Raw genomic sequence first — 12708 nt, forward strand, 5'->3', positions numbered from 1 at the left:
CCACGGGGAGCATACCCGAACCTTACCCCCCACCATCCCGCTACAGGGACCTTGAATTTAGGGAGGGCATCCGCTAAGGGTTGGGGGTGATGCGCTACACGGCACCGACAACTGAGACCAACTCGACGTGCATGTGCTGGGCAGCGAGCAATCAATCACACAGCATGGTGCCTCGTGACACCGACTAGTATTTGAGTCTCCGATTTGATAACGCCCATGAGCAAATTTTTCTGCCTCCTGCAGACCGCCATGAATTGCCCGTTTCGACCTCCCAATGACCAGCTTCCCTGAACGCCATCCTCCCCTCGTGCTGAACCCCAGTGGGGGTCGCTGACTCAGCCAGACAAATAAAACAAATGGTATCTAAATTTGTACATACACATAAGAACCCTAAAACAAAAGAAACATCTCATGCATGCCATGAGAAAATGACGGATGTCTGAAAACCTAGCCCCTTTCTTTTTTGACGCCCTCCCCCTCCCTCGCCGGCCTCCCTCCCTCACCGCTGCCTCGGCCTGCATGAGTAGTTCAACCCCAACCTCTGCTTCCGTGTCTGGTGATCCCCTACGGCTGTCCAGTCCATCTGGGGCCGGGTGATTGGATGGGTGTGCCGCTCATCTCGACCGGACCTCCACCACCCGCTGCAGGGTGGCCGACCGGCACATCCAGTTCGTGAATGGGTGGCTGCACCGTCGACATGTGTGGTTGGAATGGCTGGAATGCTGTGTACCTGTCGTGGGCCTGCGCCTGAGCCTGGGCTTGTGTGTCTGGGGGAAGTGACAGGTGCTCCGGGGACTCCCAGTTGTAACCACTAGCTCTATTGTACGCAGCCTTCGCGGGCTCTGGCGATGGCATCCACTTCGGTTGATCTTGTGGCGGCCAGACACCTGTGTCGGGAGGGCTCACATACCCACCACTCGTGCCACTTGCCGATGGTGTAACAGACATGTGGGCTGTCTGGCTCAACGGTGGTTGCGTGTAGGAATCTGGAAGCATCGGATGTGATTCCTCGCCTTGCTTTCTCTTCTTGCGCAGCAGGAAGAAGACCACTCCAGCCACCGCAGCAACCCCAACAACCGATCCGGCTATGATGCCAGCAAGAGCTGCCGTCGGTAGCCCTTGGCTTCCTTCGTCTGCTGGTTCTGTTGAGGCCGGTGGTGATTCGGTCGAGGTAGGGGTACTTGTTGTTGAGGAGGTTGTCGTCGTGCTTGTTGGAGCAGTTGTTGTCGTTATGGATGTGCTGGTGGTTGTGGCCCCGTCCGCGAAATCCATAAACTGCTTCTCCGAGATGCCCATAGGCGTGCGTGAGTCCCTGCAAGCACCGCTCATCGTGTCATAAACTTGTTGGAGGTCATCCCTCGAAGATTGACCGAGGCAGGAGGCTGTGTTCTTGATAAAACCCCCTCCATTTTGGCAGAGGCATTCATTTGTTGTCTTAACAACACCCGTCTCGCACTTGGAGGCGTCGGCCGCCGCGTACATGCAACCCTGGGCGGTTTCGGGATAGAAGTCAAAGTTGATCGAGGCCCCCTGGACTGTCGAGGCGAGCACGAAAATGGCGAGAGCAGAGGGAAGCGTCCGCAGTTTCCCGAGACTGATCATCTTGGAGGTAGGTGGGGGTTTGTATAGAGAAAACAAAGGGTATTGATAGGCTATGGATCCGGCAGGACCATAGGCGCATAATCAGATGAAAATTCCCCGAACTATGGCAGTGACGGTAGTCGTTCATGGGTCGGGTGAGGGTGTGCTCGTTGAGGAGACGCGAGAGGCAAACAGCCTGTTGTACCAATGTTGTGTATGATGAGCACACAAAACATGAGAGACTGGGCGAAATGGAAGAGGAAGGAGAAATAAAACGGGAAGGTTCAAGTCAGCTCGACTTTTGATAGCTCAGGAGGATGTGCTCTTACCCTGCCGGGTATGGCAGGGGGTTGAGGCTGAGTTTGGCAGGCAGTACTCTCCAGATCCCAACAGCGCGGACACAGCTGTCTCCGCCACCGCCTGTCATCTTCGCCATTGGAGCATCATAAAACCTTTGGCAAGAAGTATGCGATTCAAGCGGGAGACTGTCGGATAATAGATCCGACAAGTTCCCAACCAACAGCTGGGAACAACACGTTGCTTCCCAAATCGTGCCGCCGGATGCCACCGTGTTCCGGCATCACTTGGTCTGTGCTTACTCGGACTGTCGCTCGGTTCGATGAAATTGGGTATCATGGATGTGATGTAATAAGTTAGTCGCGGTGGAAGTCACCGCGCGACCCTGCAATCGCGTCCAAGCAAGGCTGCGAGGAGCAAGGCAAAGAGGAATCTCAGGATTGAGGCTTGATGTCAGCTCCCGGCACTTCTTCACCACAAGCCACAGGCCAAGCCACTAAAATCGCTGGTCTGACTTTTGCTTGACCTCACTGGTCAGCCCTATGATGGCGTCGCTATTTTGGGATTTTGTGGTGGGTAGGTCAGTCAGTTTGGAAGAGTGTTCGCCCCAACGTCAGGTCAAACCCTTTGAACGTGCTGTTGGATTTGACGGCAGGAGTTCGTCGTCCAAGCTATTTTCTGTCTGCCAAGCTGATTGAGCCTTATGCCTGAGGAAAAATGCAGGCCCTTTATGTGTTTGCATACAACACTGCCCAACAGTAGTAGGCCAAAGACATGCAGCCCAGCTCCTCCATTGCTGGTGTCTCTCCTGCTGCTATTTCTTCATATTCACAAGTGCCAAGTAGAGAACATCGCCATCGCTGGCAAGTGGTATCATATGTCTCGCTTGCATCCAGTCAAACGGAGCCGATCTTTTGCTTTCTTTCCATTTTCGCTGTCAATGAATTGGATAACGTGCAGTCAATCAACCCCAAAAAAAACCCCCACCTGTGTCATCCCATCTCCAATGACTGAGCTATGACGTATGATACACCAATGGCCTCGAGCGGTTTCCATTGGGGTATTGGTCAAGCTACCAAACCAAACAAACACATGCTCACCTGACACGCAACTACAAGAAGAAGACCCTGCGAGCTTTCAGTCCACCAACTTTCCAATTCCAACTACACACAGCAAGTCTCAACAACCATACCACACAACCAACAATCACAATGCCGATCGCAACCACCAACGAAGTCATCGAGAGCGCCGTGATCCGCGCGCCCCTCTCCCACGTCTGGCACTTCATCAAGCTCGCTGAGTTCCCCAAGTGGTACTCACAGATCAAGCAAGCCGAGCACATCGTCAAGGGCGTCAGCGACGAGACGGACGTGTACAAGTGGACGTTCAAGGACGGGAGCGTGGTGGAGATCAAGCAGGATGAGCACAGCGTGGGTTCAACTTCTTTTCCTCAACACGGATGGTACTGACATGTGGATGGCACAAAAGAACCTGGACCACTTCATCACCTACAGTGTCATCAACAGCGAGCCCGAGCTGAGCTACTCGAGCGTAGTCAGCACGATTCGATGCTGGCCCGTCACGTCGGGCGAGTTTGAAGAGAGCACTTTTGTGAGGTGGACTTCCAAGTTTGCGAGCGATGCTGATATTGGTGGGCTTTGAAGCTTCAAGATGGCCATGGCTGGGTGCTGACATGCATTTTAGGTGTTATCGAGGATGCCAAGTACAAGCGACGGGATGCGTTGAAGGACCTTGCGGCTGCGGCGCAGAAGATGGTGAAGGAGCATCAGAAGTAATGAGAAAATGGGAGGGATGGAAGCAAGCTTTTTGTTTGTTATTGGTCATGATTTGGGAGACGGGTTCATGGGCAGAATATGGATATTGTAAGATGTTGATGCTAGGTTCTATAGCAGAAGCCTGTAAAATCGAAATGTAATGGCATTCTTTACGACTGGATCCACAGCCTGATGTTGCTCTTGAAAGTTGGAGGTTCCCGTCTGGATCTCATACACATACACGGCATGACTTGGAGGAAGATTGCTGGAGAGAACCGGCGAGGCCTGAACAGGATCACTTTTTGATCGTTGTGCCTCTGGAGTAGGCCTTGACGTATCGTCAAAGAGGTTCAAAAAGATAGTTAACACACATTAGAAGAAAGTCAATAGGCATTGAAACATGCCTAGTCTGTGAGTGCAAGATAGTGAGTACGTATCGAAGAAAGATATTCAATACTTATTAAAGGATGGCGACAGGGATCACGACAGTGTTCCCATGACTTGAAGGAGAGCTCATTGACATTGGAAGACCAAGGAGATGCCGTCACCGAAAATAGCTAATAGCCTCTCAAGTCGATGCCATTGCATGCACACACCTACCCATGAACCCCGAACCTTCAATCCTCCAAAATGCCCTTGCTGCAACCACACCCGTGCTACCGTCCCAGTGGCTACATTATCGCCGGCGACTTTAGGTTGGACCTTTTTCCACAATGCACCACGACCCCGGTTGAAATCTTGCGGTCCATGTGTACCTCCTGCTTTTTGACATGGAAAATAGAGATTGATACTGGGATTGAAGACCTTTCAAGATAGCCGCCATGCCGCTAAATATAGTTAGTTGGCCTTGAATATATCTTGATTTGTATTTGATAATATTAATAGACCTTTGAAGAGAGTAGAAAGGCCTAGAAAGGATCGTCAAAGAAGTTTTTATTATCCTGCAATCCCTCAATTTTACCACTTGACCCCAGATTGCGTGCGCAAGGTCCGGATCTGAGATGGATTACCTATGGCCGAAATCACAGTCGAGCCGCTTGAAAAGCAGTCTCCTTATTTCTGCTATACTTCTGTCTGGCAGGGAATCGTCCCATAGTTAGATTTGCAAAAAGACGACCCCATGCATAAAAAAAAAAAAGGGAAAAAAAAAAAAAGAAGTTAGGCTTCGGACACCATCGTACAACCTGAGAATATTCTCAACATCGGCTTGGTCGAGATCGTTAGGTACCTTGTGGAGGGATCCTTGGTACACATGCCATGAGGGGATTTGGCGGTCGCGAATGAAACCAAGGTGTTTGATATTGTCCACCTTCATATTCTAGGAGCTGCCCCGCTAGTCGATAGCAGGTAGAAGTCCCGCCAAATACCCCGTTCAATAAGGAGCATAAACTGGAAATGACTTGAAAATAAAATGAGAAGCGGGGCCGAGACAGCTGGGTCTTAACCGTCCCAGCACACTGTGTCGTGTAGGAGCGACAGGACCGACTACAACTCCCATGACATGTACTCGCGTTCCCTACCACTGATTGACTTCCATTTTCCTCGGATGGTATAGACGATGGCAGCACTCTTAATTGTTCCACGCCAAGGATCCTCATTGATGAGTGGTGAGTTGCTGAAGAACTTGTTGCTGATGTAGATACGCTCGTTTCTTGACGCAGCCTCGTAAAGCCTTCGGTACACTGTCGGGTGCGTGATCTGCTCCAAGCCATAGATAACAGCGTAGATCTTGATGCGGCCCGGGACCTCCGGAGGCCAGGCACTGGCCAGCGTCACCCCTGGTGGCTGCGTTTTGATATCATCCGAGGTAAGAGTCCAAACAGTATCCTCGCCAGCCTTGGAAACGAAGACCCGCTTTTCGTCAGTAGGGCTGTCGCCAAAGGTGTACACAAGGCTCAGTGACTTGGGGTTCACGGGCCATGGGTCGCGAATAGGGAATGTACGGGCGTCAACGACCAGGTTTTCGACATGGGGAAAGATAAGTCTTCCCAAAAAGGTTACGTCCTGGCCTCCGTAATGAGCGGCAAGTAGCCTGGGAGCTTTTTTCTCCTTGGGGGCAGGCATCTCGTTGGCATGAACAATGAGGCCGTGCTTGGCAAACTGCCGAGCAACATGGAAAACCTGAGACAAGACTTGAGCAACACAATCCAACACCGGGTAATGAAGAGATAGCATACCATATTCCAGGCCTTCACGGTGCGGTCCACGCTAATTTTGACAATGACACCGCTCGCGTGGCTCTCGGGCATGACACGGCCCTCAAGGCTCTCCAAATTCCTGATGAGTGAGTCTGCGTTCGTTTTCATTTGGCTCATACCATCTAATAGTAAGTTTCATGTCAGTTGCAGTCGGATCGGTAGCGCAAATTGGATTGGCCGTATACTGACCCATCATGTTTTGTAGACAGGCCTGAGCACCTGCTATGTGCTCAGTGATGTTGTCTATCGAATGCGACAGCCCGTGAATGCGGTCCACTGAGTTGATGAGTGCAAGCTTCTGGCGATTGCCATCGCATATCTTTATGTTGTATTCGATATTTATCTTCTCAAGCTCCTGCAACGCGTCCTTCAACTCTTGTGACGAGTTGTCAAAGAACAGATTGATCCCGAAAAGTTGACCTGACAGGGCGGGCTCGTAAGCACTGCCTTATTGCCAAAAAGAAATCAGCATGAAGGGACTTACAAAAGAAATGAGTAACCTTTTTGTTTGTAACCTTGGAAGCCGCCTCACTCTGCTGCTTGGAAAGCTGCAGGAGCGAATCGCGTATCTCCTCCATCTTCTTCGAGATGGCATCATAAAGCATAAACTCCGTCACTGCGGCGTCAAGCAGCTCGATGAGACCTTTCAGACCCTTCTCGTCCTCGAGGGTTTGTGTCCTGAACTAAATCCGGGTCAGCACGCATTCCAATGAGTGTGAATGAATCGGTGGGTGTCATTACGAAGCTGGTGACATGGTGGATTTCTTTGCATCTCTCATGCACCTCCGCACTGTTGCTCTTCAACATGTGCAGTATCTCCTTGGCATCGCGACGAGCCTGCTTGCTTCTCGGACTACTCAGCTGAATATTGGCATCGCAGATGACATCAAGCTGTTCCTTGAGCGCACCAACAAGGGTCACCACTTCGTCGGCAAAATTGGCAATTGAGTGAGCTAGACATTGAGTCACCTCAGATCACGTTAGAAATCCGTGGTGAAGTAGGGAGGCGCTGATGACGAGCTGCCGTAAGTAGTGAAGGAGATGTATTGTGCACGTTAAACCTCATACTTTGAGGGGAATTGAGTGAATGTTGCGGCTGCCGGACTGGGATAGACGAGGTAGAAGAAGAGAGAAATGGGTGAGAGGAGGTAACTAAAACGGGGCTATCATGTTCGGGAAAGAAGATGAAGGTGGACGCAAAATCATTGAATGCGAGGACGGTAATAGCAGGCAGAGAAGATTAAATTGTACTAACAAAGTTCAATCATTGGGTTGATCCCGTTGGTCTGAAAGATAGCACAGTGCTGATGTATCGTAGTCAACACATCAACAATCAACTTTAGCAAGGCGCGTTAGTAATCGGAGTCTTCATGTAAGGTAATAAGTTGAGGTTGGCCACACACCTCGTAATTCCCTTTCTTGAGGTTGGTCGTGTGAAAGTCAGCAAAGGGGTACTTGGCTCGGAATTGATCTGGTGTCTTCGGGAAAACGAAAGAGGCGGCGATGTAGAGTTGGAGCTTTGTGAAAAGAGTATCATCGAGCGAGAAGCCTTGAGTGCCGTCTACATCGGCTCCTACTGTCTCCTGATACACGATTCGTATCCCAGTTTGTGTCGGCTGAGCTTGCCGAAGAAAAGTAAGAGCCTGCTCCCCAAAGGTATCCAGAGCGGCTTGAGGGGCAAGAACTTGGACGGTCGCCATATTGAGATGCAATCCAAACTGTCCTTGACAAGTGAAGCTTCGATACGGTCTGGCAGAAGCGAAGGAGCAGGGCCTTCATGTACGTCTTCTTCAAAAGTAATGCCACCTCAGCTTTCGAGGCCTTTGTCACCCATCTGTTATCATTCAGCTCATGCGAACCAGTTCTATAAGGCAAACGCCGCTGTGTCCTTTTCTTTGACTTGTGGCGTTTGATGCCGACCAACACCACCTAGCCCTTCCTGTTCAGGTAATCCGCAACTTGCAGCAAGTCACCTTCTAGGCAACCATTTTTGTTGGGATGCACTATTCTTGTTGCGGGACAGAATTCTCGTAGGGAATTGCGTCATCACTGTCTTGTTATTTATTGGACCTTTGAGTACTAGGTACCTCCTTAGGCATATTCAAATGATGTCGTGACATGAAAAGTAAAACTCTGGAGTCAAACTTCTTTCCTCCCACAACATGTTGCTCAATTTTCCCGCAGTTGCCTTGTCAAGTTCCCCCCCAGCCGATGCTTCACAAGGCTTTAGTTTGGAGGGATCATGGCTTCATACCCAATGGTTTCAAAACATGCAGGTATTTTGGATTGGAATGGTCTGGAACGCACAGTTTCTGTTGTGACTCGATGCAGCCCGATAACGATATTCGAGTCTCTTTCTCTCCCAATTGGAGCAATTTCACACCGCAAACCTACTTGAGCCAATGTCGACTTTGCCAAGTGATCTGAGGGACTTTATTAGATTAGTGCAGCTGGGGTGATGTTGATGTCGGATGGGGGATTGGTGAGGACTGCAGATAAAATGCAAGCCACTTGGGCCCAATATGGCCAGTATTAGGGCGAACCAAAAATGGTGTGGCTTGGGGGTTTGCTCTGTCGATTCGACGGCAACTGGCTACGAAAGAAGCACTTGCAGCGACTTGTTTGAGAGTAGAATAGGTAAGTTTTGAGCATACATGCGGCTGAAGAGCAGCGTCTTCTAGGCAGGCAGGCATGATGGAGGGGTGTTGAGGGGAGAGACCTGCTAGGTTCAGACAAGCAAGTACCCAGAAATGAGCAGGCGTGATATCAGGAGAGAAATGAAAAGGCAAAATATTCTTGTTCTTTAGTTTCTGACCAAAGGATTGGAAAAAGGTGGACTTTTGGTCTTGCTCGATTCTTGCCATCAATGCCTTGCCTTGCATTGCTTTTGATACAGTCCAGTGCTCTTAGAGTGTCAAGAAGCAGGATTGTCTCTTTGCATCATGAATTTCAAGATTGCGTCGGATCAAATGGTCAATGGTTTTACTCTGCAAGAGAAGACCTTTGCCAAAGACTACGCTGAAGCAGCGTATCTCGATGCGGACAGTCGTACGGTATGTGGGCTTCTGGCTCTCTTAAAGTTAATGTTTGACAGGGCTGACAGAGCGGCCAGGTTTATCTCCGCTCTCCCGTCCAGCGCCTGAACGAGTCCCTGGCAGAGGCCAACCGTCTTGTCAGAGATGCCAATTTGAATACCGCTCTTCGTCGACTTGTGGTGTACTGTGACACGCTAGAGATACCCGAAAATGTTGTCGTCGCTCATGACGACCTAGCCAACGATCTAGACCTTCGCATTTTTGCCCGCAAGTTACAGTGCCTCGGCGATGCTAAAAATGCCCTTACAATGAGTCTCTCGACCACTTCTATTCTCGACATCTTCACATATTCGTTGCCTGCTAGCTTTGGTGTCAACTTCATTTCGACCGATGGATCCTCCAGATCCAAGTCGCTTTCTATAGACCGGGATAAATGGGGCATCCAAGTGGTCTGGACGGGAGAAGACTTCTACACGGAACAATTTGAACCCTCGATGCTCGACATGTCTACAGCAGACTACCTGGACCGTTTGAGACCCGATGGAACGGTTGAAGCCGAATCTTATATCAACGACAATCTCCCACGACTTGTATACTTTCAGTTTCTCGTTGCTGCTTCGATCCTCCATACAGATCGTCAGCTTTCACTCGAGATTCTCAACTGGGTGTGTAACCTTAGCGCATCGCCGACTACAGTTAGTCTCAACATTCAAGCCTCGTCGTTACGCAATACCCTTATTCTTTCGAATACCCACAACATCTTTAATGTGCCGTCCGTCAACATCTACGCCAGCAAGCAAGTGTTGAAGTCTCGACTCATCGCGGCGAAGGCTTTCGAGGATGCGTTCCGAAGTTTCGCGGCTCAGGACACCACCACAGGTAACTTCGCAGCTCTGACAGCCAACATGCTCGCACGCAGCGAGGATGCCATTACCGAATACCAGTTTCTCGAGGCTTTGGCTCAAAAGGGGTACGAAGCGGCGGTGAACGCCAACAATGTGGCCCAAAAGCGTTTCCTGGAGAACGAAAAGTCTCTCGACACGGCCCAGAAAGATTTGAACGCTGGTATCGATGCATGGAGCAAGAAAAAGGAGCAAGAAGCCGTGGTGGGCGTATGCAAGGCCGTCGTAGACGTTTTCGGTGCGGTGGCCGCGACAGTTGCTACAGGAGGTCTTGCAGCTCCCTCAATTGGCACCGCCATCAATTCAGGCGTGGGAGGAATCAAGACGCTAACTGAGATCTTTAAAAAGCTAAAGCAGCTTTACGAGGAGATCAAGCCTGTGATTGAGTCTTTGACGAAGCTGGCTGGTGAGGTGGCCGGAGTTGTAGCGACTCTTGAGGCAGCAAAGAAACTTCGCGACGAGATTGCAGTGCAGCGTCCTGATATGGACATGGATGTGTTCAACGCGACCGCCCTGTGGGACATTTTTCGTGAGCAGGTCGATGACATGGAGAAAGCCATTGCGAGTGTCGACTGTGACGGGAAGCGAGAATACTTACTCTCCCTCCGCAAATTGGCTGTCAATGGCAAGACCTATCTGCAAACACAGGAATACCTGTGCAGGCGTGGCGATGATCTTGCTGTCGTGCTCGTCAAGCTGCAGCGTCGCGACCAGGCCCGCCTCACTCTCTCTACTAGGACCCTGATGCAGCAAGACGCCGTGCTCGACATCTTGCGGCGTGCCATGTTCGACCGTCTCTTGTCGATTCGCTCTTTGATTTTTCTTGACTTCCAGTCGTATTCTGAGGCCTACATGTTCCATGCCCTCACACCTTACTCCCCCATCACTTTCTCGCCTGTTCAGCCAGTTGTCGATTTCCTGGACGCTGCTGCCAAACTCCAGGGCAGCGTTGCCGCCTTTGGATCACGCGTCCAGATCCAGAACCGCCGTTTTGTCATTCGCACACTTGGAAATGCTACGGACGCAACGGATTTGCGAGCGCAATTGGGTGCCGGGCAATCGGTTACGGTCTCGCTTCGCCCAGATCAAAATATCTTCAACGGCTTCAGCCGCATCCGTGTCAGTCGTGTTCGATGCTATCTTGATGGTGTGAAGACGGTTTACCCACCCACGGGGATGGACACCTTGAGGTTGTATCTCAAGACACCAGGCCGCTTTTCCGATATCGCGTTGCCTGGCGCCCGGACAGACAGGGTGTCAAATTTCGTGGGAGATGCCCGTGCTCTGCTATTTGAGTACGTTCCTCTGGATGGTTCGATTGTTTGCGACGGAGAATACAGTCAACAGAGGGACTGCACGCTTCAAACACCGCTGACCGAGTGGGAGGTTTGTATTGCACCAGGTGGCCTTGAGGTGAAGGACCTTGACCTTGAAGAGTTGACAGGGTTGAGGATGGAGTTTTGGTGTGATGTGACCTTGGGCGATTTGTGATGGTGCTCAAGTTGTGAGAGATGCTAGTAGTATTCAAAATACCAGGTAGACAACAACAACCAGCTTACATTTGGTCGGGCGATATGACGCCTTCAAGGGAGCAACATCATCTAGGAAAGGGCTATTCATCGTTCCGCCCCCACGTCACTGTCCTTCGTTCTTTCCCAACGTCAACAATGGATATGGCAGCCGGCTAGAAATACCTTCTTGAATTGCAGCCTGGGTGACTCTTCATCCCATGTCTGGCCGTGACAAACAGGTCAGCACACCGAATCAGCCCACCACCATGAGATTACATGATGACGGACAATGTAAACTACCGGCCTTCTCCCTTCACATGCCTGAGGACAATCTCCCGTGACCACTCGGCAGCTCTCGACCAAAGCTGCAGCAGCTTCTGCCCTTTTTCCTCTCTCCACCACACATTACAAACTTCATACACTTTACAATACCACCATTCCACGCGATTCAACTCGCGGTTCAGCATCTCGACCACATCTCAATTCATTTTCAACACCCAAGACCGCAAACCATCACTATGCCCTGCCCGTATGGTTGCCACCCCTCATACGTGATGCCCGTCCAGCTTCAGCCTCAGATGTGCTGTCATGGGTATGCGTCCGACAACATGTTCGGCGCCATGAAGCAAGTATTCCATATTTCTGGCTTCCTCCTTGGCCGCATGAAGACAAGAAATAACCGCTCTAACTTACTTCTTCTACTTTCCAGCTATGCCGGAGCCTCAGCTGCCGGGGCTGCTGCTGGCGCTGCCTCTGGTGCCGCCTCGGGTGCCATATCCGGCGCTGCTGCCGGGGCTTTCGCGGGTGCTGCCGCCGGAGCGGGAGCCGCTGCTGGAGCCAACTTTGTCAACAACATGCGGCCCATGACCCCAGCTGCCATGCCGATGCCAATGATGGGATAGTAAGAACCGCTCCCATGTTGACAAGAACAAAAAATTCGAAAGTTAACTTGTATCTCCAGCAGCATGAGTGCCGGACCTGTCTCCATGGCCGCTCAGTCCTTTGTTTACACTTCTCCCGTCGGGCCCAACACGGGCATCCCGATCCAGATCACGTCCTTTTACCCCATTGGCACATTTGTTGGCCCTGGCGGACCTGTCCAGGCGCCTATGAACGGCTACGCGCCTCCGATGGCCATGCCCTTTCGCCTAGCTCCTTAGACAGCTGCTGGATTTGATCAATGGAGGGAGCATGAGAGAGGGGATCTGGTTTCGAGCTAGATTTTGGAATGACCTTGCACATTGAGTGTGGGGCTAGAGGTTATGGATCTAGTTTTCTTTTGTGCAGGGACACGTTAGTTGCTTGGGTTTATAGCGTCCTCTGGTATATTCGTGAGAGGGATATGAGGAAATAACATTGTTAGTTTTGAAGGCCTCGTGGCTGTGCGGAAGTGATGTAAGTGTGAGCGT

General features: G+C 50.9%; 5 protein-coding genes across 5 annotated transcripts; 3 read left to right on the forward strand and 2 right to left on the reverse strand.

Moving 5' to 3' along the window:
- Window positions 1-564: 564 nt before the first annotated feature.
- QC764_609190 (uncharacterized protein) lies at window positions 565-1602 on the reverse strand (the record flags this gene model as incomplete). Its single annotated transcript, XM_062949397.1, has 1 exon — window positions 565-1602. The coding sequence occupies one exon, from the start codon at window positions 1600-1602 to the stop codon at window positions 565-567; it is 1038 nt and encodes a 345-aa protein (XP_062798136.1).
- A 1251-nt stretch (window positions 1603-2853) lies between these two features.
- Window positions 2854-3781, forward strand: QC764_609200 (uncharacterized protein). The gene is made up of 3 exons (XM_062949398.1): window positions 2854-3308; window positions 3367-3529; window positions 3583-3781. Exons 1-3 carry the CDS (start codon window positions 3090-3092, stop codon window positions 3672-3674), a joined length of 474 nt encoding a protein of 157 aa, XP_062798137.1. The 5' UTR covers window positions 2854-3089; the 3' UTR covers window positions 3675-3781.
- A 1357-nt stretch (window positions 3782-5138) lies between these two features.
- QC764_609210 (uncharacterized protein) lies at window positions 5139-5717 on the reverse strand (the record flags this gene model as incomplete). Its single annotated transcript, XM_062949399.1, has 1 exon — window positions 5139-5717. The coding sequence occupies one exon, from the start codon at window positions 5715-5717 to the stop codon at window positions 5139-5141; it is 579 nt and encodes a 192-aa protein (XP_062798138.1).
- Window positions 5718-8793: 3076 nt separating this feature from the next.
- Window positions 8794-11279, forward strand: QC764_609220 (uncharacterized protein; the record flags this gene model as incomplete). The annotated part of the gene is made up of 2 exons (XM_062949400.1): window positions 8794-8904; window positions 8955-11279. The coding sequence occupies 2 exons, from the start codon at window positions 8794-8796 to the stop codon at window positions 11277-11279; spliced, it is 2436 nt and encodes an 811-aa protein (XP_062798139.1).
- A 538-nt stretch (window positions 11280-11817) lies between these two features.
- Window positions 11818-12669, forward strand: QC764_609230 (uncharacterized protein; the record flags this gene model as incomplete). Its single annotated transcript, XM_062949401.1, has 2 exons — window positions 11818-12200; window positions 12261-12669. 2 exons carry the CDS (start codon window positions 11818-11820, stop codon window positions 12457-12459), a joined length of 582 nt encoding a protein of 193 aa, XP_062798140.1. The 3' UTR covers window positions 12460-12669.
- Window positions 12670-12708: the final 39 nt, after the last annotated feature.

Source organism: Podospora pseudoanserina, chromosome 6 (genome assembly GCF_035222485.1).
Source record: "Podospora pseudoanserina strain CBS 124.78 chromosome 6, whole genome shotgun sequence".
NCBI lineage: Eukaryota > Fungi > Ascomycota > Sordariomycetes > Sordariales > Podosporaceae > Podospora > Podospora pseudoanserina.

Coding starts and splice junctions, on each gene's coding strand:
- QC764_609200 (XM_062949398.1), top strand. CDS start 3,090: ATGCCGATCGCAACCACCAACGAAGTCATCGAGAGCGCCGTGATCCGC. Junction 3,309..3,366: donor TCAAGCAGGATGAGCACAGC/GTGGGTTCAACT, acceptor ATGGCACAAAAG/AACCTGGACCACTTCATCAC. Junction 3,530..3,582: donor TGCGAGCGATGCTGATATTG/GTGGGCTTTGAA, acceptor CATGCATTTTAG/GTGTTATCGAGGATGCCAAG.